The sequence below is a fragment of the Paramisgurnus dabryanus genome, chromosome 4 (genome assembly GCF_030506205.2).
Source record: "Paramisgurnus dabryanus chromosome 4, PD_genome_1.1, whole genome shotgun sequence".
Taxonomy (NCBI): Eukaryota; Metazoa; Chordata; class Actinopteri; order Cypriniformes; family Cobitidae; genus Paramisgurnus; species Paramisgurnus dabryanus.
This window is the reverse complement of record NC_133340.1, coordinates 48116915-48144653: the sequence shown is the minus strand read 5'-3', so window position 1 is coordinate 48144653 and position 27739 is coordinate 48116915. Positions and strand designations below refer to the sequence as shown.

General features: G+C 38.1%; 1 protein-coding gene across 15 annotated transcripts in view; it reads left to right on the top strand.

Moving 5' to 3' along the window:
* The window catches only part of cd99 (CD99 molecule), a 141320-nt gene that overhangs the window by 49972 nt on the left and 63609 nt on the right, over positions 1-27739 (top strand). For 5 of the 15 annotated variants that reach the window (XM_065254885.2, XM_065254891.2, XM_065254879.2 and 2 more), the window contains 5 exons: positions 10944-10964; positions 11196-11216; positions 11322-11366; positions 13254-13304; positions 13434-13511. In XM_065254885.2, the coding sequence (XP_065110957.1) occupies positions 10944-10964; positions 11196-11216; positions 11322-11366; positions 13254-13304; positions 13434-13511 (216 nt within the window). The remainder of the gene's footprint in view (positions 1-10943; positions 10965-11195; positions 11217-11321; positions 11367-13253; positions 13305-13433; positions 13512-27739) is intronic. The other 10 variants (XM_065254895.2, XM_065254882.2, XM_065254886.2 and 7 more) reach the window with 6 other exon arrangements.

The window sequence follows — 27739 nt, the reverse complement described above, 5'->3', positions numbered from 1 at the left end:
TCAGCTGTGTCGTCACTTGGCGGCCATCTTAGGTCAGTGCTGCCATAGTGCTGCTCCCTGCTGCTGTGGACGGAAGGTGAGTGACATACGCCAACTAAAATGCTCGTAACTTGCTGAATTCTTGACGGATTTACAAACGGTTTGGTTTTTTACAAACGTTATTAACGTGGCTATAATTCTGGATGCTTTAACATGTTTCATGAATTTTTTATTTATTTTTAGTATACGTATTCAGTGTCATAGGTACATCTTTGACGTTTATAACAAACCAATCCGTTTGAAAATCGGTAAAAAATTAAGCAAGTTATGGTCATTTAAAAGTACCTGCATCATTAAAACTCAATGCTACGAGTGAGCGAGCGCCCTGTCCTAAGATGGCCGCCAAAATGCGGACGTTCCACTCAATTGGCCTTCAGCGCGGACGAGCCATCTAGCCTTTATATACATATCTATGGCGAAAACAGCCGCATGCCTCTTCTTCTTCTTTGGATAACTCCTCTCCCGGGGCATCATGGGATAGTGAAGTGTCCATCGTATGCACACTGCAAAATCTAACCGGAAGTAGTAGGTCATCCGGGTATTTTTCGCATACTGTTTTTCGAATACTATATAGTATGAAGTAGGCTGTTTCGGACGCAGCAAAGGACTTTAAATAGGGAAAACTTAATGACACACACCTGTAAAGAATCATGAGTAAGGGATCGGGGAAAAAGTGATGAGACCCGGGAAATGCGTGGTCATAATAGACCAATACTAAAACCATGCATCTTCCACATAAAACATTGTACTGTTAGAACCCTGCCATGCTGACTAGATCTAAATACAAACAAGGATCTGGCAGGATTCTGACACAACTCATCTGTTTAATATAGGATTGTCATGTATTGGGAGAAAACATGTGCTGTAATCAATATGTGACACATATTTTGTGCATAAAACTGTTGGTATAATTTTTTTTCCTCACCACCGCTAGCCTGCATAATCATGACACATCGCGTCTTGTTGACACAAAGCTTAAGAATTTCATACTTTTAAATGCTGCCTACATCAGACAGCAAGTAAAGATAAAGCCAATCATAAAGTGACGTGGGTTAAAGAGGCGGGACTCAAGAAAGGCAAAGCCAATCCTATTAGTGACTTGAGTTACTGAGACGGGACTTTTTGCAAAGAAAAAAATTTGTTAACTGTTTGTGTACCCCCTATGGCGCTAATTTTACAGAACGCAGTTGTAAAAGATTTGAATCTCATTTAAATATTCATGGGTAAATAAATGTTAAATAAAATAAGAAATACATAAAAAGCACAAGTCACAGATGGACGTATTGTAATACAGTGTCCAGCTTGCTTGCAGAGAGAAATTATTGCAAAGCAGCTCCATTTAGCAAGCGCCTCTGAAGGCATTTGTTTTGTACTCTTACACACTGAAAGCGCTTGCTAAATGGAGCTGCTTTGCAATAATTTCTCTCTGCAAGCAAGCTGGACACTGTATTACAATACGTCCATCTGTGACTTGTGCTTTTTATGTATTTCTTATTTTATTTAACATTTATTTACCCATGGCCGGACTCTTCCAACAAATCAGATGGGCGGTGGGCGAGCATTGCTCTAGCCCAGCTCACATTTTTTGATTCCCAATAATAACGTTCTCATAACGTTAGGAATTTTTTTTTTTTAGGTTAGTTTAATGTTCCCCTAACGTTAGGCTAAACAAAAACATACCTTGGAAAATAATGTTGTGGGAAGCAAAAACTAACATTAGGGGAACGTTTTGAGAAACAAAAAGGGAGCTTGGAGTATGCACAGTTGACAGAGCTCAAGACTCCAGCCGCAGTGAAGAACAATGTTAGGAAAGTTACTTTAAAAAAGTAATTAGTTATAGTTACTAGTTACTTCTCAAAAATAGTAACTGAGTTATTAACTGCGTTACATCATTATAAAAGTAACTAATTACCAGGAAAAGTAACTATTGTGTTACTTAAAAAAAGTTCAAATATTTGAAATAATTTGGATGCCCCTAATATTACCTTTGTTAAATGAATTAACTGGACACTATAGAGAAACCACTAATTTTGTGGCAGCATGTGATGATGTGAGGTGCTTTATTAGATCAGAATTACAAACGTGGAGAGACTATTTCTTACTCTGTCAGCATAAGTTGCATCGGTAACACTTTACAATAAGGTTCATTAGTTAACATTAGTTAATGTATTAACTAACATGAACAAACCCTTTGTTACAGTGTTTATTCATCTTTGTTAATGTTAGTTAATAGAAATAAAGCTTTTAATTTTTTGTTCATGTTAGTTCACGGTGCATTAACTAACATTAACAAGATTTTTATAAAGTATTAGTAATTGTTGAAATTAACATTAACAAAGATTAATACATGCTGTATAAGTGCAGGTCATTATTAGTTCATGTTAACTAATGTAGTTAACTAATTTTAACTAATGAACCTTACTGTAAAGTGTTACCGTTGCATCTTACATAAACATCTTGCCTTTCACCTCAACGATGGAAAAGTAGTGCCTATTATACTTTGTGTTTGCGACTGCTACCTGAGTTTGTTGTACTTGCCATCGCTCTGTGGTTGCTCTCCCGCTGCTTGTTGAGAAGAGAGAGCGATATATGTTCTCGAGTCAGTCTCCAACCACGCCAGATAAGATCGCTAGATTTGTCATAGTCACTTTTTTAATGTCATTAAAGGGGTTTAGAAAGTTGTTAAAACTAGCGACAAAGTTGGCAACACTGCACTGCTCTGACTGTGCATGTGTTTGTGTATGAACTCTGCCTGCTTCTGGTTGGCTAACGATGGAAATTAAGCCAATCATCAGGTTATGTGGTTGTCCCCCACCCTCTCTATGACACACACACCAATCAACATCAGTTATGTGTCTCTCACCCTCCAACACACACACACACACACACACACACACACACACACACACACACACACACACACACACACACACACACACACACACACACACACACACACACACATACACACACACACTAGAGAAAAACATTGCCTGTCTGGATGAGAGAACCTACTCTGGTGAAAATCGCTTCAGTGAGATTAATATAGTAACGTGCAGCATTTATTGTCAGTAACGGTAATGGCATTATAATGGAGGAAGCCGTAATTTATTTGATTACTAAAAATATCGCCGTTAGTACCGCCGATCACTTATAACACCGTTATTCCCATCACTGGTGAAGAAGTATGGCTTACTAAAGTATGGCACATCTATTAGTACATTCCATGTTGTGTTTTTATCTATCATATCTGTCTAAAATAAATTAAACACATTTTCATATAAGGATATTAAAACAATATATTTCATACAAAATCTATTGTAAGGGTTTTTGTCTTGTGTACTGTTTGTTTTGTTATAAGGTCTTTTATTTTGACACCCTGTTCTGTTCTGGCTTTTATTTTGATATCTGGTCATGTCATACTTCACTTCCCACTTCCTGTGTATAAGTATTTAACCGGTCAGATCTGTTCACTCCCCGTTGATTATTGTTTGTTAGCCTGTCTACTTACCTGTTATCCTGTATCCTGTTTCCTGTTTTGGGTTTGCCTGTTTTTGACCCGTGCCTGTTGTTTTGGATATTGTTTGTTTGCTGCCTGCACTGACCTATTGCCTGTTATTTGGATACTCTTTTGGATTGCCCATTTTTGGATGTGTTTTGCTTGCCTATGTGGAATTTATAAATAAACCTCTTTTGCACATGGATTAAACTCTCCTTTGCTTTGTTTAAAGCACCCCACGTTACATCTATAATTATTAAATTATTCTATTACTGGAAAAAATTTCTTTTTAAATATTATATGAATGTATTATAACACAGGTTATTTTAAATAGAAATACCTCAACACATCACACATTGTATTACATTGTATTTTATCAAATATATAAATAACTATTGACTTCAACACAATAAAAAAGACTTAAAATAGATATTTATTGAAAATAAATAAACATTTAATTCACTTTAGGTTAACAGATTTTGTTAGCCTCTGAAGTAAAAATGAAATGACTGTTATTTTTGTAAATTACTTTTTGCTGAGCACAAGAGAAAGCGAGTACTTGTGAAAAGTGCGGCGTAAGACTTGCATGCAGATGTGCGCACGTTACCAGAACATTATTATGTGGTTCCCCAAAAATAACCAAAAACATTAAGGGAACGTTCTGTGTTTGCTGGGAGACGGCCCTGTTCTGTGTTACGACAGCTCTCCTTTGATGCATCAGAGACAGACAAAATACAATTTCATTACTTTAAATCGGCTTTTTTAAATGACCGATGTCGATGATCAGCAAACTGTTTAATATCAACGTCAATAATCAGGCAGATCGATAATCTGTTGACCCCTATCTTATACATTATTTAGATAGATTGTTAACAGGATGCAGAATTGTGATTTTATTACATTGGACATTACATACATGAACTATACAAGAAATTAAAATCCTGTGCAGTGTTTTAACAAATTCTGTTTTGTAAAGCTTATGTATGTATGTATGTATGTATGTATCTCTCTCTCTCTCTCTCTCTCTCTCTCTCTCTCTCTCTCTCTCTCTCTCTCTCTCTCTCTCTCTCTCTCTCTCTCTCTCTCTCTCTCTCTCTCTATATATATATTAGGGCTGTCAAATTTTAATTCGAATTTCGAATATTCGTCGAATGTAAAAAAAATATGCATATTCGAACGTAAAACTTTGCATTCGAATTTTACCTGTGTCAGGAAGCTCACGCAACGTGATGATGACGAAAATGACGCGAATTGTTATACAGAGCGGTAGCGGCTCAGCCAACTATGCGGAGCAAGCCAGCGTTATTCATTTGAAAAATAGCAAGACTAGACAGTGGGGATTACGAGTCGGACAGAATACATATTAAAAGGGCTGCTTCTTTGGTTTTTGGAGCATCAACTGGAATTCATCCGCAAAGTGAAACTAGCTGAGATGACAGTGTTGTCTGCTTCTAAATGCAGTTTTAAAGTTTAAAATAACTGATCAACACGAAAGTGCCATAATACAGCTGCTTGTTTAGCAACATTAAAACCATATGTGCATCTACAGAGTCCACACCGCATATGAGAGAGTTGCAATGTAACGCCGCGGTGGCTTTATTTTTATAACTGACTGGAAACTTGACTTTCACCTGGACATTTGATATGCAAGTTTTTCATCAACATTATCTGCGTGAAATATAAACATGATGATCATCTGCCAACTCGACTGTTTCAGCACGTCCTCTATTAATTACGGAGAGTCTGCTTTATTAACGGCTTCACTCTGCGCGTAAGTTAAACATTTCTGTTCTGTACTTTATTAGTCGCTTATATTTCTACATATTTTCAACCAAGGAACACACAAAATATAATTTGTTGTGAATAGCGTTTAAGCTTGACAAAATTTAAATGACTAATGATCTTTCCCACTTATTTTGGCTTAAATAAAGATTCATTCGTTTTCATACTTTAATACTTCATACTTTAAAACTTTCATACTTTTTTCATACTATTAGAAACACGTAAATTTATCTACTTATATATTATATAAAATGCCCTATATTAATATGCGTTGTCTATGCATGGGATTCGTTTTGTACATTTACAAATGCACAAATATACTGGCTAATTTTGATTTCATTAAGACACCGTTGTGTTCTGTATTGACTGAGGCTCTGAACATTTTTTGTAAATTTAATTAATGTATGGTACATAAAATAATTTGTAAATGTATACATGGATAGTTTCTTGACTATGTTTGTGTTAATAGCCTACACACGCTGGCTGTTGAGGCATTTTGCACTTCCAGATATCTATGTGCACTTTTGTTCCTTTGCATATGAATTTAAGAAATTATGTTTAATTCATTAGTGTTTATAACATTCGTTTTAACAAAGATATGCTGTGCATGATTTGCTTATATTATTGGGGCTTTGTGCTGCGCCCTCTTGTGGGCTTTTAGGAGTATTTTCTCCAAGATAAAGTAGGTCTTTATAATTCGAATATAATTCGAATTTTATTATTTTTCAAGGACGAATTTCGAATGTACTTGTTCAGCCATTTTGACAGCCCTACTATATATATATATATATATATATATATATATATATATATATATTAGGGCTGTCAATCGATTACAATTTTTAATCTAATTAATTACATACTCTGTGATTAATTAATCTAAATTAATCGCATACATAATTTTTGTTGTGAAAGTATTACAAATTTCTATTTGATGAATCCGTTAATAATCAGCATTAGTGACATTAAAGTTCAAAAACTCTTTTTTATTACACTATTTTCACTGTTCAAAAATGGCCATAACAAATCAACAAAAATAACCTAAGTAATATGCTAAGGAAATAAAGTGCATCAGGAAGATTATTTACCAAAAGTTTAACAGTCCAATATTAATGGCAGGGCTTTTTTGTGCAAAAAAGTGACATCAAAGTGCCGCAAGAGCATTTCGGAAGCAGTCTTCTGTTATGATTTGTCGAACTGTTCTCACAGGATTTGGATGTCATCTGCCTCTTGGTTCTTGCCACATGAAGTGTACTCAAGAGTTTAACAAACCCGTTGTATCAGCCACTGGTTAGATCAACATAGCAGTCAAAAACGGGACGCAAGTAATCACGTACGAGAGAAATCATTAACCACAAAATACAGGACACCTATACTGTGCAAAGACACGTAAGTTACCTGGCTGTTTGGTTTTCTTATCCCACGAACTGAAAGGCTTGCCAATCTTCATCATTTCACTAAGCCAAGTCAATCTCCATTGGTCTTTTACACCTTTATCGATCTCCAAAACATCGGAGCCTTCCTCCATTATCAGTTTGTCCATGCTAGCTGAAATAAAGTTTTACCTCATCTTACACGCTACAGCCAAGTTTTTTTGTAAGTAAATGTTCCAATCAATGATCCAGTCACCGCCATTACTTTCTCGTCTACCGCCTTCATTTTACATACTGTGTCCGAAACCGCCTACTTCATACTATATAGTTTGCGAAAAGCAGTAGGCGAGGCGAGTAGTATGTCCGAATACATAGTATTAAAAAAAACAGTATGTGAGAAGTACCTGGATTACCTACGACTTCCAGTTAGATTTTGCAGTGTGCATACGATGGACACTTCACTATCCCATGATCCCCCGGGAGAGGTGTTATCCAACGAAGAAGAAGAGGCATGCGGCTGTTTTCGTGCTGGAATGACATGACGTGATGACGACGTATGTCACGTGATGTAGCAACATGGTGGATGTAGTACGTCCAAATCTCATTGGGGACATTTTGTGCGATGCGAATGACGCGATATGGGCGACGCATTTACCGCAAAAACACGCACTATTTGCCTCAAACGCGTCTTCGCCCAAGTTGAAAATATTGAACTCGTTTGAAAAATTGACACAAAGTTAAATCCTGCGAGTAACATGATGCCCCGCGTTTGGTGTGTACGTAGCATAACCCATCATTTAAAACAAATGACCCTTCCCAGGGAACTTGATTGACAGGTGATCTGACCAATCATACTTCGCCATCCAAAGCAGTCAGGAAAGTTAGGCTGGGTACACACCAAAAGATTTTTTACGTCTTGTAAGATTTTAAAAATGTGATAGACCACAAACATGAGAATAAAAAATCCTTGATTTAACCGTTTTGCTCCTATAGTGTGTGGTGTGCCATTATGTGTTAAAGACAGCACACCACACACATACAGATTTTTAACCAGAGTCTCGACTGTGAACACAGGAAATCAGGAACCCACAAAATCTTGCGAGACTTCAGAATAAGCATGGTTGACGATATGCAGGAAGACATTTCAATGATATTGCTTGGAATAATTTTTACAAGCCACGTTGTATAAACATTTGTGCTGTTGCCACAAATCAACAAGCTGATCCTCCATCTCTGCTGTACACATCAACTTCACTTTGGCCGTTTCTCAATTCGAAAGCTGTAGCCTGCAGAGGTCACATATGCAGGCTGCATACGTCATGAAACCTGGTTTATGCAAGTTAACTGAGCATTACATTCGCTCATAAGTATATTACAACTATATACGATAAAATAGGAATAATAGTCAATTTTATAACTGTTAATATTCTGAAATAAGACGTCTTGAAGACGTATATGCAGCCTGGAAATGTGCTGCGCCATGACTGCTTCCGTCTTCCTTCATCTCACTTTCTGATTGGATATGGTTTAGTTTCACGTGATAATCTCAATAGCGTGCTCGCGTTTGTCCTTGGGATTCCCCACACACATCAGGATTTCTGATCGTAAAGATTCAACATCTTGAATATTTACGATTCCCAATTGGCGCGGTTCAGACGTTCTTCCGAGCGCGAGAACATGATGGGACGTGAGAGTGGCGTATCTTGTCGGACATAGAAACAGTAACTAAGGGTGTCGGGTCTTTGCGAACGGTCAACTGACCTGATATATTCTCCATGTTCATAAGTCATCTGCACATCTCACTTATGCTGTTTTCCAGACATGGGGACTTGTGACTTGGTGACTTGGACTCGAGTCGACTCGAGTCGCTATTTTTGTGACTTGACTTGACAAAAAATAAAATACTTGAGACTTGACTCGGACTTGGAAGTTAAAGACTCGGGACTTGACTTGACTTGGGACATGATGACTTGAATGACTTGAGTGTTAATCACATCATGTTTTCAGTTTGAATATAAAATATATAAATTATTAAAACAAATAAAGTCGACCGAGCTGGAGCGCAGGCTGAGAATGGCGTTGTCATGACTGAATCACATATTATCAGTCATGCCCTCTCGTACCTTACGCACACCACGCCAACTTAGATCAGATATCAACATGTCAGCCGGAGGGGTACCGAGGGTCATCGCTTTCGGCTTCAACAAGATGGCAAAAGACGAACAGTGCGTTGCAAGACATGCAACATTAAAATTACGGGCAGCCAGACGACAACCTCCAATTTCGTTCGTCATTTAAAGAGCCATTATGCCCAGTAAGTGCTTGTCAATTTGTTAATATCTGGTTAGTTGGTAGTTAGCTAATGTAATAATAGCTAATGTAGCCCTCATCATACCGTGTTGGGGACAAATGTGGGCAAAATAATTTTGATTTATTTTTTAAAATACTTATTTTTATTTTTTAATACTTCTTTTTCAAGTTTGCCACCTGAACACACATACAGAGAAAAATTACTTGATTCTACAATGTTAGGGGCGGTTCACATGTCGCGTCTTTTGCACGCTCAAGTTAGTTATTTCAAATTAAGGCACGCGAACGGAAGAGGTGCGACGCGCTCGTTTTTTCTGGCCGCATGTTTGAGAGAGAAAGAGAGAGAGAGAGAGAGAAAGAGGGGAGAAATGTAACAAAGTTTAATGTTGTACGTAAATTAGGTGTTCAGAGAGGGGTCTGTTGGATGTTAAGCTGTTATTTGTTTTACAGTATGGACTCAATGTGGAAAATTTCAAACACGGTTGGCAGAAGTGAAAAATAAATAATTTATGAAGTTACAATTTTGTTTGATTCCATGATCTATTTTATTGAACATGAGTATTTACAATGCAAATCCAAATTATTGTAATTTACTGATAGTTACTTACTGTATATCTTGTCACTTTATTAAGATCAGATTTTGCAGGTAAAATTACAATAATAAGGTGACTTGACTTGGACTTGACTTGACCTACTACATTACTTGACTTGACTTGACTTGACTTGACATAGCCTGTGACTCGACTTGACTTGACTTGCCCAAGAAAAAAAATACTTGGGACTTACTTGAGACTTGAAGGTTCAGACTTGAGACTTACTTGAGACTTGCACATGTGTGACTTGGTCCCATCTCTGCTGTTTTCCAAAGAATCAAATACAGTTGGAAATGACGTAGACCATTAAAGGAATAGCCTACTCATTTTCAATATTAAAATATGTTATTACCTTAACTAAGAAGAGTTGATACATTTCTCTATCATCTTAGTGCGTACACGTAAGCGCTGGAGCGCACTGCTTCACTTCGATAGCATTTAGCTTAGCCTCATTCATTCAATGGTACCACTCAGAGATAAAGTTAGAAGTGACCAAACACATCAACGTTTTTCCTATTTAAGACGAGTAGTTATACGAGCAAGTTTGGTGGTACAAAATAAAACGTAGCGCTTTTCTAAGCGGATTTAAAAGAGGAACTATATTGTATGGCGGAACAGCACTTTTGGGAGTACTCCGACTCGGCGCAGTAACACTCTCCCTCTCCCATTATGAGAGGGAGAAGGGGAGCGGATTTTTCAGGCGAGCCTGAATTTTATACACCATTATTACCCATCAAAATCTGTGAAAGAATGCATAATCATTTAAATATATTTTTTCCTCCCTATAAGTCAAGATAGCCCGACGGGCATGGCGGGGATGCATTTTGATAGCTAATATGCAGCAGATAGCTGCAGACCGCAAGTTACCTGCAGTACTAGCTAGCAACAGACCGTCTCTAGTGCGAGACTTGGAGCGTAGAGACGTTCTGTGGCTAGCTCACCTCATTCCCAGAATAGTTCCTGGCAAACACTTTATATTGCATTAATATTTTGGTATGAAAATTTTGAATTTAGTCGCCAAACGGAAAATCCACCCGCATTTGGCGCTTGGCGGGTGTTAATTTCGGACCCATATATGTATGTTTATATATGTATATGTATATGTATATATATATATATATATATAGCAGAGATGTTTGTTGATTGTTTAAAAAAATATTAATCTAACTTAAATATTTGTTTAATGATAGAGCCAAAGTCAAAAAGCGTCAGGTTGTGCCCCGCTCTCCCCTACATGTAAAGTAGTCAGTGTAATTCCTTCTTTAGGTTTTTGATTAATTTATTATTTGATATGTGTATGATTTTAAAACTCGTAACCTATTTCATTCATTTTTGTATTGTTTGCAGATCCAAAGAACCCATCTGGAGGTGAAGTATTGATTGTAGCTTAATTCTATTTTCAAATCAGTTTTTTATTAGTTTTATATCAAAAGACTATGCCTATGACTAAGTTAATGTCATTACCATCCAAATTGATGTATATTGATATTTGCCAGGTGATAACCCACTGTGAGATTTTGATCACGGGTGGCACAAATGAATTTGATATGTGAATGATATTTTGGTAACCATTTGCATTAATTTTTGTATTCTTTGCAGATCCAAAAAAAACATCTGGAGGTGAATTATTAAACTTTTTGTTTGATTTGAAAATATTTTTTATATCAGAACACTATAATGTCAATAGTTAATGTCAACCCATGACACTGTGACTTGCATTAACAGATGGCTTTGATTTATCTGATGCATTGGGTCCAGGTAAAAACAGGAGTATGTGTTTTTTCCTTGGGCCTGTCTGGGTTGTTTGTAATTTCCACTTCTGTCTTGTTTGCAGTTTCTATTGTGTTTGTTGCAATGCTATTTGATCTAGCACAGAAGTCTGAATCTTGGTTAATTCTCTCACAATCCTTTTTAAGAAAGATTTTTTGCTGATACCAATTTTAACAAACACCTTTGGTCGATAATGGTAATGTGTCAATTGGTCATTCACTTAAATAAATCACTATTTAATTTATCAAAGTTCAGTAACAAAATAATTAAAGTGTACATTTACCGTAAGAGTAAGCATTGTTCATTAACATCTTTTCCACCATTGTAACAATAAAAAGTGGGTTAAGACTCTGTAATGACTCTGTCAAACTACACTTAATTGAGTTATTCAAACTACACTAAATTGAGTTAAGGCGACTACACTTAATTGAGTACTGCCATTTACTTTAAATTGAGTTGGAAAAATTCATTATGTTTTTATTGTGTACAGCAGTTTTTTATGAGTAAGGGGTACACATTCATATTGGATGGATATCCTGCCCTCAATTTGAGTTAATCCAATGAATCTTTTTCTTTGAGTGTACTAAGGTTGCTCTCATAATTTTACTGGTATTTGTGCCATTATTTAATGCCTTAAAAAGGTAGATGAAAAAAGGTACAGCTGCTCTTGATAGATTGCCAGTGTTCTTTAATGTGCACCTTGTCAGTAAATCACCTGCAGAATTTTCCATTCCTATTGAAAATTTTTTGGAATTATGCTGTTATACCAATTTGACCTGTTTATTAAATCTAGCCCTTAGTGCCTTTACGCCGTTAAGGAATCGTTCACCCAAAAATGAAAGTTACCCAATAATTTACTTGCCTTTATAGCATAATTTACTTGCCTTTATCCTTCGTGTATATGACTTGCTTTCTTCAGCCAAACACAGTAAGAATTATATTAAATGATATCATGGCTCTTTTTACATCGGCTATGTAATGGCCTTGAAAAAAGCACATCCATCCATCCATCCATCATTAAAGTAATTTGTTATCTGCCGTTTTTATGCTATAGTCGATATGCTGCTGGTTTTAATTGATCAACTATTGGCAGATAAAGTAAATAATAGTGGTCGATACATTGTTGCATCTTTATTCTTAAGGGCTCGTTATAGTTGTGCGTAGGTCCTAATGCGTAGCCGCGACAGCGTAGGTTCTGCGTCGGTTTTCATTTATACTTTTGCGTCGCAAACACACGCGCAGACCGCTGGTAGGCAGTATCCACGCATGTAACCCCAGTAGCAGCGTGACCATCAACGAAGAAGAAGGTTGGCGAATTAACCCACAAACGAAGAAGAAACATCAACTTCTTGTGTATGATTTGAGAAGACCAGCAATGATGGAAGTAAATAAACAGTGACTTTTGTTGCAGTTTGAGTTAAATCACTCTTCAACTTGGCTCATCTTTGTTTTCACCATCCCGAACGGAAATAACTATAACCTACGGCATTGCTACGGCGTAGAGCTAACGCACGACTATAAATCGGGCCTTTCTTGCAATTTGCATTGCATCTCAGAGACACCTTGAATTTACTGCATTGCAAACATTTTGTACTCTGGACAAAATATACTCTCTTAGCAAAATATACTTTGTCCAAGTTTTCAGCACTTTTATTTGAATTGTTACCTGTTGCTTTTGCTTACTACTTTTTGGTGTTGATTGACTTGATTTCCAATGCTTGAGGTTTTTCTGTTGGTGTTTTGCTTATTGTTGTGTTGCCTATTTAAAAAATCATATCTGAGATGTTTTAAAATAAGTGACCGATTATGGCATGTTTTTTTTGTAATTACCGGTAAACAGTAAATAATATAAATAATGTATCAGTAATTTTGATTGATCTTTTGCAGACACTGAACCTAAAAAACCTGTGGTGAAACCACCCCAGGACAGTGGAACTGGTATGTGTACTTTCCAACTTTCAGATTCTATTTCACCACTTGTACATTGTATATCTCAGAAACCTCCAAAAGCTTCTTATTTGCTTTGCTTTGCTGCTGTTAGTCTCAGTCTTGCATTTTTTTTATGAGGTGGTAGAGATTTGGATGACAAAGACCTGTTTGATTTGAATAATGGTGACTACAAGCCAGATGGAGGCCAAAGTGGAGGTTTGAACCATATATTGTTTATACTGTATGATACATGATTTTACAGACAGGGTCACAAAGACCTTGGAACTAGGGATGTAACGGTATTATAAATTTCGTGGTATTCCGGTATCAAATTTTCAATGAATTATTGTGGTCACATGATTCGATAAAACGTTAGGTCTTCCCGGCAACAAGTGTAGTTTTTTTTTTTTTTGACCAAGTGTAGCGAGCAGAGGGAGACGCGGGAACTACAATTCCCTTAATCCATGCATGCCACTCTGATGCCTCTCTAAGAGACTATGGCAGACAATGGCGGATGCGGCCAGTGGCGAAGGAAAAGAAACGCAAATTTTAAATTGGAAGTGTGGAAAAATTTTAGATTCGCTGTGACAAGAAACGAGAAAGGACAAAAGGTGACGGACATACAAAAGTGAGTGTGAGTGAATCCATGAATGAGGAGAATGTGTATGCCGCTTCTCAATTGAAAGGCTGCAGCTTTCTTTGGCTGCATACGTCATTAAGCCTTGTTTATTTATGTTAACGGAACAAGTCATAAGCATATTACAACAATATATGATTAAATAAGAATAATAGTCAAAGTTATATTCTGAAATAAGATGGTCATCATGACGTATGCAGCCTACAAATGCGACATACGGGGGCTGAAGCCTTCCATTTGAGAAACGTCCTGTATCAGTAAGTGAGCTGACATAACTCAGCTCGAGGTCCAACTGCAATAAACGCTTATGGCAGTTTTTCCAAGTCTTCATTTTTTTTGTCCTTCCTGTAAATGGGTCAATAAATACTTTACCGTGGGTATCACACCGAAATAGCATCTTACTATGAATTTTTGATACTGTTACATCCCTTCTTGGAACTGTTAAAAAAACGAATGCAAAAGTTTTTGAGGTGTTTTTTATTGTCCAAATGTTCAAACTACCGTAAAACTTCAAATAATAGCCGGGTCCCAAATAGACGCCTGTCTCTTTTAGACGCCTGGTGTGACGACAGGTTTGGGTAAATAAACGCCTGTCTCAAATAAAGGCCTGGTCTGTTTTTTAGTTTCGGGTTGTATTTAATCTTCTAAAACCCGTCAGATAGTCTGTTTAAGACAGTTCTATGGTGCAGATTACACACGCTAAAGTTTTGATTACCTGTAGATGTCACGTAACAGACGCAGTCGTTCCGTTACTCATCACTATGACAACACAACGAGCTTCGTCGCCAGGATTGAGGTGATGATGACAGTAGCGAAGAGGCAATCGGGAGTCGGGACTTTTCCCTGTGGGCCGGTAGTGTTTTGAGGCCGCTGATAATAGCCGGGCTTTCAGTCTTTTGTCATGCATGCACTCCCGCCACACATTGTATTTCTCGCGCGGAAACACCATTTATCATATTTAATATGCTGCAGCGCCAAAATGTATCTGGCCGCACTGCTCTCTCTCTCTCTATCAAGCCCGTCTTCCCTAGAGTTCTAGTCGAGCGAGCCAATACAAAAAAAGAGAAAGAGGCTACACAATAGCCAATCAGAAAATAGCACTGTTGTATCTGGGTAAGATTTCACGCAACAACCAATAAAAAAACATATCCTTGTTTGCTATATTTATACTGCCAATAATTTAAGACTGTTGTTATTACACAAACTAATTTGTTAAACACATTCAAATTAAAAATAAAACGTAATATGTGGTAACCTCCTGCTGTCATGCTGGAACAATTAAATTAAAAGCCTGTCTCTTATAGACGCCTGTCTCTTTTAGACGCCTGGTGTGATGATAGGTTTGGGAAAATAAAAGCCCGGGCTATTATTTGAAGTTTTACGGTAATTAGCGTCGCACACCTGAAGTCAATGGATAGGTGCGTAGGATAAGACGACAAAAAGTCTCAAAATATACAAAGAACAATTCCCGCACACTATCTGCTTGCTGAATTTTTTTTTAATGAAAGTTGCGTTGCAACGTTTCGATCAACTGATCTTAATCAGGCAACTAGTGGCCTGATGAAGATCAGTTGATCGAAACGTTGCAACGCAACTTTCATTAAAAAAATTGTCCAAATGTTGACATGCAGACTGCTGTTAGTTTTCAACAATAAAAACCACAAGCACATGGAATACATTGTAGAGCCCGACTGATATGTATTTGGGGGCCAATGGAGCTAGGATTATGACAAAACGTTTTGAATTTGAAATACATAAACTTGAATTATAGACAGTATAATTTAATAAAACTGAATAGTTTGATGGATTTGATTAATATTACTGCACGCCTCTTTTTTCCAGCTCGTGTTTTAGCAACTCGCCTATAGACCATCCCCTAGAAATATTCAGGGCAGTAACCGTCGAAAGTTTTCAACTGCGCGGATGATACCCAGCTTTACATCTCCTCTTATCCTAGCGAAACACACCAGTTCTGTAAACTAACAGACTGTATTAGCGATATAAGTGACTGGATGACACATAACTTCCTTATGCTAAACTCCAATAAGACAGAGATAATTATTATTGAACCAAATCGCTCAAAACAAAATATGTCAGATTACAAGTTGCCCATAGATTGCTGCACTGTGGTGCCATCTTCCACGGAACTTAGGTGTAGTGTTCGACAACAATTTATCCTTCGATAGTCATAGCTCCCAACGTCTACCGCACAACATTCTTCCGTCTTAGAAATATCTCAAAAATACGCCATATGCTGTCTGCATCAGATGCAGAGAAGCTTATCCACGCTTTTATGACCTCTAGATTAGACTATTGTAACTCGTTACTGGGGGATGCCATGCAAATCAGGTAAACGAGCTTCAGCTAGTTCAAAACGCCGCTGCAAGAGTGCTTACTTGTTCTAAGAAGTATGACCACATACAGGCCAGCTGAGGGCCCCCCGTCCCCCCTACCCGTCCCCCCCTACTTTAGTAGTAAAATGTAGTACTGACACTATATACTGACACAAAATAACTTTTATTTATATAACGTCAACCCCCTCTTTTGAAAACCCCAAAAAAGTCATACCCAAAAAAATTAGAAGACAGTTCATGAAGCCTTTGCACTAAAAGCATAAGCTTAGAACCATCAAAACACAACAAATAGTGGGATTAAAACCATGTTTTTGCTAAACTCACTTTATAACAGAATTCAAGTGTTTTAAATAACCATACGTGAGCTGATGTGGCTTTGGATCATAAAATGAAACTATAATATAAAGTTATTGTATTCCACAGTGCTAAAGGCTATGTTTATAAGCGTTGCATTATAATAAATATACTGTATTGGTTATTAAAATACCCAACATGACTGGAAGAACACAGATAGACCATATATAATCCCAACTGAGTTTATTGTCATCTTATTTTAATCTGTCACATTATATTGCATTTTAACACAACTGAACCCAGATAGCAAGGTGATATTGATTAAATGTTGAAATTCCATCAGAATCATCATTATGGTCAAGTTTGAAATTTCAATGCTAAAAATATTGAATCAATGTTGCTAATGTATTGCTTTCTCAATGTTGAAAATCCAAACATTGAATCAATGTTTATAATACATTTATTTTTCAATGTTGAAAAGCCAAACATTAACTCAATGTTGATTTTTGGTCAGCTTAATCTGCACACTTTAAAACAAATCAAATTGGGTGAATTTTTGTGTAATTTAGTGAACATATTTACGATCCTATAAAGTCCTGTTTATTTTGTGACCTAAACACCTTTCCCCCCAGGACCACCATCAGACAAGTTTTTTGCTTTTATACAGCAAGTAAAAATTATCTGGTCAGATCATCTCTAAATATGTGAGTCTTCAAGAAGATTTCAAATGTATGATAATTTTGGGGAATCAACAGCTATTTTAAATATGTTTAACAAAAATGACTTAAATGCCTTAGACAGAAATGCCTTAGTTTACCATCGTCAGAAAACGGCCAACTAAGTGTATATTAACAAATAACAATCATAGTCAAAACTGATATTATTAAAATATCAAGTCAAAACTGATATTATTAATAATCACAAATCAATGACATTATAATGTTTATTTTATTTTTTTATTTTTTTATTTCAATTTATTTTTGCAGGAATTGGTATGAAATAAATAACCTAACATTATTTTGTTGCTTTTATATATCTTATAGTGTTTGTCTAGCAAATGTGCATATAATATTGTAAAGTGTTATAGAAAAAAAATCGTGTGAAATTTAAATTAACTTTTATTTTCATTTATTGCTCAATTAATAATTAATAGCCCAAAGAACACAGTATATAATAAAAAATTCCCCCACTGACTATTAAATGCGCCACACCCAGTCCAGTAGGTGGCGGTAATGACCCTTCAGTTGCCAACCGCCACTCAGTTTAGAAGCGCAGAGCAGAAGAACGTCAAGTTTGGCCGCGAAAGGACAACGACAGTGCCAGTGGGGTTTTAGAGGTAAGTTAAAAATATTTATTCAGTTTTGCAAAAGTTTATTGCTGTCTTGTTTGTTACAGCTTAGTTAGTAATTACTGTTAGGGGAGGTTTGCAAGTTTATGTTGTAGTAATGGTGTGGTAGCATTACATTGCGGTTTACAATGGTTTGTTAATGCTTAATTTTTTGTGGGTGTTTCTGTAAATATGTCTTCATTTAATGTTATCGCACAGAACTGTTCAGTTTATTTATATTATTATGGCTAACCTTATGAAGCCTGTTGTTGTTTTAGGAACAGTAATGATTTGAATAGTTTATTTAGCCAACTTAAAAAATAATTGTAGAAAAAGAACATGTACAGACATTGGAGGGTTGCCAACTCTCACGCATCTGGCGTGAGACTCACGCATTCAGCCTCAATCTCACGCTCAAAAAAGAAATCTCACGCTAAATAGACATTCTTCTCTGCTGTATTGTTTTTCACTCGTTTAGCTTCTTGCACCGCCACGCAGACCGATCTGCATGTGGCGTCTCAGCACCGCGAGACCGATTCAACAGTAACTAGAGGAGCGTTCCATTCGACAGGGTCCCTATGGAGTGTTCACTGCTCCCTACTCCCTGAGCACGGTATATCAGTTGAAGTGGACTTCACGGACAATAACCGCTCATTTGGAACGGCCTGCAAACGTCATCAAAGAAAGTCAACGACGGGGTCGCGCAGATTGATATAACATAAATATACATAGGACTACATTCATATTTTAATTTTTATTTACAGTCACATTTAAAATATGTACACTATACAATTAAAAAACATTGAGTACTACGTAATGAAAAACTTATGTTAATTATACACTTTAATTGACTATTGCTGCTATTATTTGACTATTAAAAGAATTGAAGCCTTGCTGTAACTGTCATGCAAATATGAAAGAAAACTTTTATTTGGTTAACTACGTGTATATATGTGTTTTTAAACGATTGTCTCATAATTGCATAGCGGTCTGACCATTCTGACTGGTGATCACTTGATGCGCGCAATGACAGTTGGGTGATTATCGCTCTCCACTTCCTGTGAAGTGATGTATCGATGTTCCCTGATTCCCTATGCCGTGCGCAGTGCCCTTCGAACTGAACATGTTCGCTCCCTTTGGATTGGAATCTCACTTAAGATGGCGGAATACCCTGTGAAGTCCACTTCGCAGTCCACTTACGATCGAATGGAACGCACCTTAAGTGTGTTCGAGATCATCTGGCGCTGCGCAGACCGATCGGCGAGGTTTGCCGCTTGCAGTCGAGGGAGGAACTGAAGACGGAGCCGTCAAGCCGGACACCTGCTGCTTGCCGTAGTGACGTGTGCGCCGTGTTTCCTTGTTTTTAATCGCAAATGAAGTGAATTAGATGCTGAATTTGATAAAAACAAACCTTTTAATAAAATGTTGCAACCAGAAACATTTTATATCGAATATTTTAATTGCTGCTTATACTGTATACCCGAAAATAACGGGAAACAAGCCTATATTATTAAAATACCAATAGAGTTTGTTATTTTTATTTTATTACACAACACAATATAACATATTTAAGCATATTAAAGTGTTTTTTCCTGTTTTAAAACATGCATTTATAATGTTTATTAGTGGAACTAAAGGTTGGATTAAACTTGAAACGCACGTGATCGTTGTCATCAGTGAGGCGACCAATCACGTAAAGCTGTGTCGTCATCACAACTCCGTGCAGCCGCTCTGGAGAAGCTGCACCGGCTGAGCTAGCCGGCTACTCTCGAAACGCTCTCGCGGTACTTAAAAACCATATGACACAGTCACGTGCCTGCAGCGCCAGCTGAAGTCGGACAAGATTACTAACCGGAATGCACTGCTTCAAGTCAGCCACCGATCGGTCTGCGCAGCGGCGCATGAAGTCGAACACACCCAGTGGTGTAGTGGTGTCTGGAGAAGTGGGTATACTCTTAATTTATGCCCCAGTAGAAGTGGGTATACTCTTAATGTATGCCCCCAGTAGAAGTGGGTATACCCCCTTCTATCAAATAAAGAGGTGGGTATACTCCTTATACCTGCGTATACCCTGCACTACACCACTGAACACACCTAATGACTCAGTATGCATTTAAATCGATCTCGCGGTCATATGATGTCACAAGCCAACAGGTCTGCGCCCCATAAAGTAAGAAACAGTCAAATTGACTCCCAAATGACGAATCAAATCACAGACAGAGGTGCAACTCAAAGGAGGACAGCTGCGCGATTCCTCAGAGTGAAAGTGCAAGAAAGATGTAAGTAATTAAATGCAGTTCTAAACGTAGGTTCGGGAGGAGCCTAAACATTCAGGCCTGTCAATCATCATCATCATGGGCGTATATAAGGCAGCCTTCAGGCCTTCCTGTCCAGCTGCTTTCTTTTCCGGATTTTGGCCCCGCCCTTTTCCGGAATCACGTCTACACAAGGAGCTCCAGGCTCCTACTAACTTGGGAAATATATTTTTAAATAACAATGCAGCAGCTATATTTTAGTACCCGCTCTCACTACCGCCGTAGTTGATGTCAGGGGCTTTGCTCATTATTTTTGCATTTCGGATGTTCTTTTACACGACAACCGCATGCTCGATTGCAAACGCTGTTTGACAACGGCGACGTGACATCATGCGCTTCTGTTAATTCTGTCTACGCATGCGCGATCGACCAAAACAACAATGGCGGCCTACAGGACTGTGTTGCTTGTTTTCGCGTTTATTAATCCCTTTTCCACCAAAGCTAACAATTATTGGAGCTTTATAATCCAGAGTTAATTGTAGTGAAACCTACCTTACCAATTCAATCAAACTGCTTGTTTTTTCATTCTTCTCGATAGTTTATTTGTATTTTTTTTCACAGCTCTGTAGAAGAATTCGCTACACGCTCCCGCGTTCTTCCATCCAAGGCAACACCGCATTCCACTGGCCCCGCATGCATACATGATATGACGGTCTCCACGGACGGGCGAGGATGCCCACGCAATGGTCTACAACGAGCCTCCGCTTTTTGCGCACACGTCTCAAACGAAAGGCATGACGCGCTAACTGTTGCACTTTTCTTTGAACCGACAGCATTGAGCAATTGAGTTCAAAAAACCCAACACAAAGCTAAGGATAGAAAAGTCGTTTGTCGGAACAACCCTATTGTTGTAACACAAAAAACTTGACACATAAGAACATGAACAAAATAACAATCTCATAAATGTCTTTATTAAACTTTCATTTCATTTACGTTTTTACTTTTCAAGCAATGCAGAAATCGGATTGTAGTTATTTCCTCATCCAGGGTACATTCTATATAAATATAAGATAGCCTATCTCGTGTTTTAAATGGCAAGTTTCTATACTTCATAGTAAAGACGCATATACATTAAATAGGATTGTATTGCATGGATCAATCAAAGAGATTTGTTGCAGGCTTGCCCACACAGGCTCGCCACGAGTCCGGTTAAGTATTATTTAAAGCTGATCTTTCTGTCGCTTAATCTCTACCGCAGTAGGGATCTCAGTTCACATTTATCCTATTATTATCAATTTTCTCTCCGTTACAGAACCGCCGCTCGCACTATCACGGTAAGCTAGTCCACTTTCATCAACCTAATAAGCATATAATGTTTATTCGTTAAATATATTGCCTCTTCATTGCTTTCAATATTATTCACAATTGATTAGACCATCTCAAAAAACGCGGTTCGGTTGATGCTTAGTGCTTAATTAACAGGCGACCTAACCCTCGTCTCATTGCTATTCACAATGTTTGTCCAACAGCCAAACCACAGTGTTCATTAAAACATTTAAACACGCTTCGCAATTTGAAATCGTTCTTCGGTATTGTCTCTCATCGCCGCACCATTAAATTGATATCAGGTCATTAAATATTACGCCGCGGAGTTATGGCGATAAACTTTATAGACTTTATGGACTAAAGAAGATTTGTCTGTATTAACTCACCTCGTAACCAACGGCAGGACTTCATCCCTAAACGCCGGTTTCTACTAGAAGCGCACATAATTAGCCTTTATCATCGAATAAACTCCACCTGGCTCTCCTAAAGTTAATTCCCTCAGCCGCAGCAGCAACCACAAACACCGCTCCCGCAATTGATTTCATTTTCAATCTCAAGGCCACAGCAGTTATCTGACCAACCGCAATAGCGCCAGTTAAAATCCATTTCTCACTGCCGCAGCAGTGTTCTCGGACTCCGATTATTCACCAGCCCCAGTTAAACTTGATATTTCTCCACCTCAGTAATTTCGTCCTCTCACGATACTTTGTCAGAGAAAATTGTCAATTTTTTCTATTTGCAGTTGTGATCCTGGTTTCGTCCTCTCACCCAGCTTTTAAATTAATTTTACTTCATTGCTTCAGCAATGAATTCGGCCACTTCTTTCACAATAAGTCGTCAGAGAAAATATACAATTTTTCTTCCACAGTAGTGATCCGGCCTCCATCCTAACACCCAACTTTAAATTTATTTTACTTAATTACCGCAGCAATTATTTCGGCTGCTTCTCCCTCGATAATTGTCAGAGAAAATAACTTTTTTTTCTACCACAGCAGTGATCCAGGTTTTCTTCATCACACCCAGCTTATTAAATTATTTTTACTTCATTGCCGCAGCAATGATTTTGGCTGCTTCTTTTACGATCATTTGTCAAAGATCATTTTTATATTTCTCTACCGCAGCAGTGACTCCTGTTTTCGTCCTCACACCCAGTTTCCAAATTAATTTTACTTCATGGCCGCAGCATTTATTTATTTTTTTTGACTGGTTTTTCACAATAGTCTGTCAGAAACTGTTCTATTTTTCTCTCCCGAAGAAGTGATTCCTGTTGGCGTCCTCAGACCCAGCTTTTAAATGAATTTTACTTCATTGCCGCAGCAATGATTTCGGCGGCTGCTTTCACGATAATTTGTCAGAGAAATTTTTTATATTTCTCTACCGCAGCAATGATTCCTGTTTTTGTCTTCGCACCAAGCTTTTAAATTTTTTTTACTTCATTGCCGCAGCAATGATTTCGTCTGCTTTTTCACAATAATTTTTTAGAAAATGTTTAAATTTCTCTACCACAGCAGCGATTTCTGTTTTCGTCCTTGCACCCAACTTTTAAATGAATTTTATTTAATTACCGCAGCAATGTTTCGGCTGCTTTTTCACGATAATCTGTAAAAAATATATATATTTCTCTACCCAGCCGTGGTTCCTGTTTATGTCCTGTTTATGTCCTCGCACCCAGCTTTTAAAATAATTTTACTTCATTGTCACAGCAATGATTCGGCTGCTTTTTGTAATTCTCGGAAAAAAAATGTATTTCTCTACTGCAGCCTTGATTCCTGTTTTCGTCCTTGCACCCAGCTTTTAAATAAATTTTACTTCATTGCCGCAGCAATGATTTCAAGCCGCTTCTCCCACAATAATTGTCAAAAAATTATTTTCTCTACTATATCAGTGGTCCAGATTTTCGTCACCACACCCAACTTTTAAATTAATTTTACTTCATTGCCGTAGCAGTGATTTCGGCTGCTTACTTCACTATAATTTGTCAGAATTTTTATTTCTCTTTACCACAGCAGATCCTGGCCTTCGTCCTCACGGCCAGTTTTCAATAAGCTTTAATTTAAAAAGTGTCAGGGGTGAGAGGGAACTTTCCGCTGTCATCGACAGTCTTAAATATAATTTATGAACTTCTAGCTCCGTTCTTGGATTTTTGTTTAGCTAAACTTTACTTTTGAGAATTGATCACAGATTAAAGATAAATTTTTCACAAAACGAGAGCACCTTACGTTTGCAATCCAGGGCACAGTCAAACTTATAACAATGGATGAGCCGCACTATTCATGTATGTGCGTGCGTCTCCGTGTACCGGTCGATAGCCGGCAACGAGCCCTTTGCTCTTGCGTTTGTAATCATTTTTTCATACGAGAGTGCTTCTACATTGCTGATAGCACACATACACGTCTATTTGATGTCTACGCTACATTTTCACCTGCAAGATGTAATTCTCACTATACGCGCTGCAGAGATATGGTGCGTGCGCGACGCGAATGATCGACGATCGACGATTTTTCTATTGAATGCCAAATTCGGAAAGTTTGACTTTGGTTCATAAAAGCAAGCGGCTGGCAGCAGGCCAATTGGGCGGCAGGCTGCCGAGAAATTTTATTCCAGGTTTTTATGAGATGTTTACTCACCCAGATTTTTTTTTTCCCAGAGCTCCAGATCCTTATAATGCTTTTTCAGTCGTACCCGTGCTTTCTAGGTGTCCAGAGGTGTTATTTCAAACGCATCCCTGATAGCACACATACATCTCGAAGATGTCTATTTGATGTCTGTGTTTACATCTGCAAGACACATTATTTAGATTGTTTGCTCATCTGCAATACGTCTCTGGGACATTTCCTAAAAGATGTCATAGACATATTAAAGATGTTTTTGATTTATAATGTATGTAAAGCAGCTCTTTCTAAGACCTTTATAAGATGTTTTTACACACCAAATGTATTCCAGTTCTCCAGATCTTTATCAGACATCTTACAGTCGTACCTGTGCTATCTGGGATTAAAGGTGCTCTAAGCGAATTGAAGCGTTTTAGACCATAAAACATTTTTTGTTACATACCGGAAACATCTCCTCACTATCTGCTTGCTGCCTGTCCGCTGATCAAACTGTAAAAAAACGCGATCTCTGTAGACAGCCCAGACTTCACAAACGGCAATATCAACAAATGGCCAAACCTACAAACAGAAACCATAACAAAGTGTTCCAGCCAATAAACGACAAGAAGGATTTGGGGGTGGGGGTTGGGCGCGTTCATGAAAGCACGGAAGGGAGGGGGAGGGGGAGTTAGCTACGCTCTGTCTGTTTGAAAACAGTTCAAACATCAACAGGAAGTGACGTCGCACATTATTCGCTTAGAGCGCCTTTAAACAGTGCCGTGCTAGCTGCAAAGCTAAATGGATCACGTCTTTGGACTTTGATCTCACAGCGTTGCCTACGTATTATAACAATCCAGAAACACTGCTTTTTCCCATAAACTGACTGGCCGCAGATGCATATTCTATAACATCCATATATTTTCTATACATATTCTCACGCTTTTTCTATTCATGCAGATGGCTCTGCGAGGCGATGTAACAAAAAATGTAACAAATAATGTCAGTCTTCCGTTCCAGTTTTAATTTTATTATTTGTTGACACTTATATCAACAAAAGACCCCGGGACCACTAGCTTTCTTTATCTGCCCAGTCCCACCCGCAGCAAAGGTAAGCTGCATGCTCCCACAAGGTTCGAGTTGGGTCCCGCTGGTCCCACCGGATACCAACCTCTTAACGCAGTTCTCTAAAGTAAGCGGACGAGCCCACAAAATAGTCACAAGATGTTCTTATTTTGCGTTTTTCCTCCTATAGAAATTTATCCTAAATTAATATATTCCGTTGCTCCAAAAAACGTGTTCACGATTGTTTCCAATGTTCGTTTGTTTTTTGCGCAGTTTTTTGTCAACAAAAAATCTAATGAACATGTTGGCTAATTATCAACCACAATCAGCCTCTAACAAGCTTTCGCTCGATACAAATTGATTTCAGCAGTGATTTTGTCCAGCTCATACTACCACAGTATTGATCCCATCCGATCGCTCTCTTATTTAACAGTTGCCGCAACCTTTTTTCTCACTGCCTTAGTAGTGATCTTATCCCGCTCGCTCCGAAGCCCCAGACAGCGCATTTCCTACTCCTGCAGGAGTTATTTATTTATTTGTTTATTTGACAGGGACCATACAAGCAAACATAGTTACAATACATAGCCTGTAACTGATGCGTAGCATATAGAGTTTATAGCTAGAGCTAAAATAAGCCCAAATTTCGCACACCTTTTCTGTATAACTTTGCTCACTGCCGCAGCAGTGATTTCATAACGCTTGCACTCCCGCAGTAGTGATTCAGCCTTGCTCCCGCAGGAGACCCAGTCCGTTCGCTTCCCAGTAACTCCCGCAGGAGTCTGAAGCCAAAAAAATTTTCGCACAGCTTTTTCTGTATAACTTTGCTCACTGCCACAGCAGTGATTTCATAACGCTCGCAGTACTGCAGTAGTGATTCAGCCTTGCTCCCGCAGGAGCCCCAGTCCGTGCGCTTCCCAGTAACTCCCGCAGGAGTCTTAAGCCAAAAAAATTCGCACCGCTTTTCTGTATAACTTTGCTCACTGCCGCAGCAGTGATTTCATAACGCTCGCACTACCACAGTAGTGATTCAGCCTTGCTCCCGCAGGAGCCCCAGGCCGCTTGCTTCCCATTGACTCCCGCAGGAGTCTTAAGCTGAAACTTTGCACATCTTTTTCTGTACAATTCTTTCGTGATTTCATCTTCGCTCTTACTACCGCAGTAGTAATTCTGTAAGAGGAAGAAGAAATGGTTTGATGATATTCTACCCATTTTTGGGGGGGAGAGAGAGGATGAACCTTACAGACCTTAATTACTCACAGGCTCCTGCTCAACTTGCTGTCCATCAAACACTCTTTTGGGGGTTGAACTTGTGGCTCGAGCCCCAGCCTCAGGTTTGCTCTCTCTGAAGGTTCAGAGCTCAGGTACAGAGCTCCCTTCGAGAACAGCAAGCCAAGTTTGTTTACCATTAATCATTAAGACCTGAATGCGCAGGCGAACTAGTGAAATGCAGTTCTAAACGTAGGTTCGGGAGGAGCCTAAACATTCAGGCCTGTCAATCATCATCATCATGGGCGTATATAAGGCAGCCTTCAGGCCTTCCTGTCCAGCTGCTTTCTTTTCCGACATCCCTCCTCCTCCCCATCTCCTCCTTCACTCTCTCTTTCTTCCTCTTTGCAGTTCCGTTGCAGGGGGTTGAACTTGTGGCTCGAGCCCCAGCCTCAGGTTCGCTCTCTCTGAAGGTTCAGAGCTCAGGTACAGAGCTCCCTTCGAGGACAGCAAGCCAAGTTTGTTTACCATTAATCATTAAGACCTGAATACGCAGGCGAACTAGTGAAACACTGACTATTATACAGCTGTTTAATGATTAGATTCACAGCCTTGAACTTGTAAATCCGACGCATTGTGCGCGGCACAACGCTTAAATAAGCCCATGTTCTTCTTTTTGCTTAAACGGACAAATTCACATAACATTTGTGAATGTAGCTGTCTTAATGAGTATCATGGTAAACAACTGATTATGTCTTAACCGAATGTAAACATTTTATTGCATTCTGTCTAAAGCCTGCCTAATAAACACTATCCATTTTGAAGTCATAAACAAAAGAAGAGAAAATCACTCACTTTTCTTGTCTGTAACTTCTGTAACTTTGTAAAAAAAAAAGGATTAATCCATATTTAATTTTAAATAAATTACTTTTTTTGTCAAAAAATCTTAGTGTTGAGCTCTTCTATTGAAGTAAGTTTAAGGTTGATTATGGAATTTAGATTTCCTGAACAACTTTTACTAAAATTACTTCATTAACAGACAGTAAATCAAATGTGAGAAGTTTAAAATGCAGCCTTGCGTTATATCTTAAAGCAGGTAAGCTCAAAGATGATTATTTGTTACACCTGACCTAGATAATAAACATGTGAATATTAGCCAAAGCAAAATTCTTATGACAGACAGGAGGCTGATGGACCATTCTAAGGGCCCAATATATAGTAATTTCCTGAATATAAGCACCATGCATTGTTTTATTCACAGTGTTTTATGCAAACAAAAAACAAAACCATGTATTAACCTCATCTGTGTATTAACCTCAGTTTACTAACACAACCTATTGAATCAGATCATGAGTTGACGATAAAGTAGAATAAATGCAATGCCATGTATAG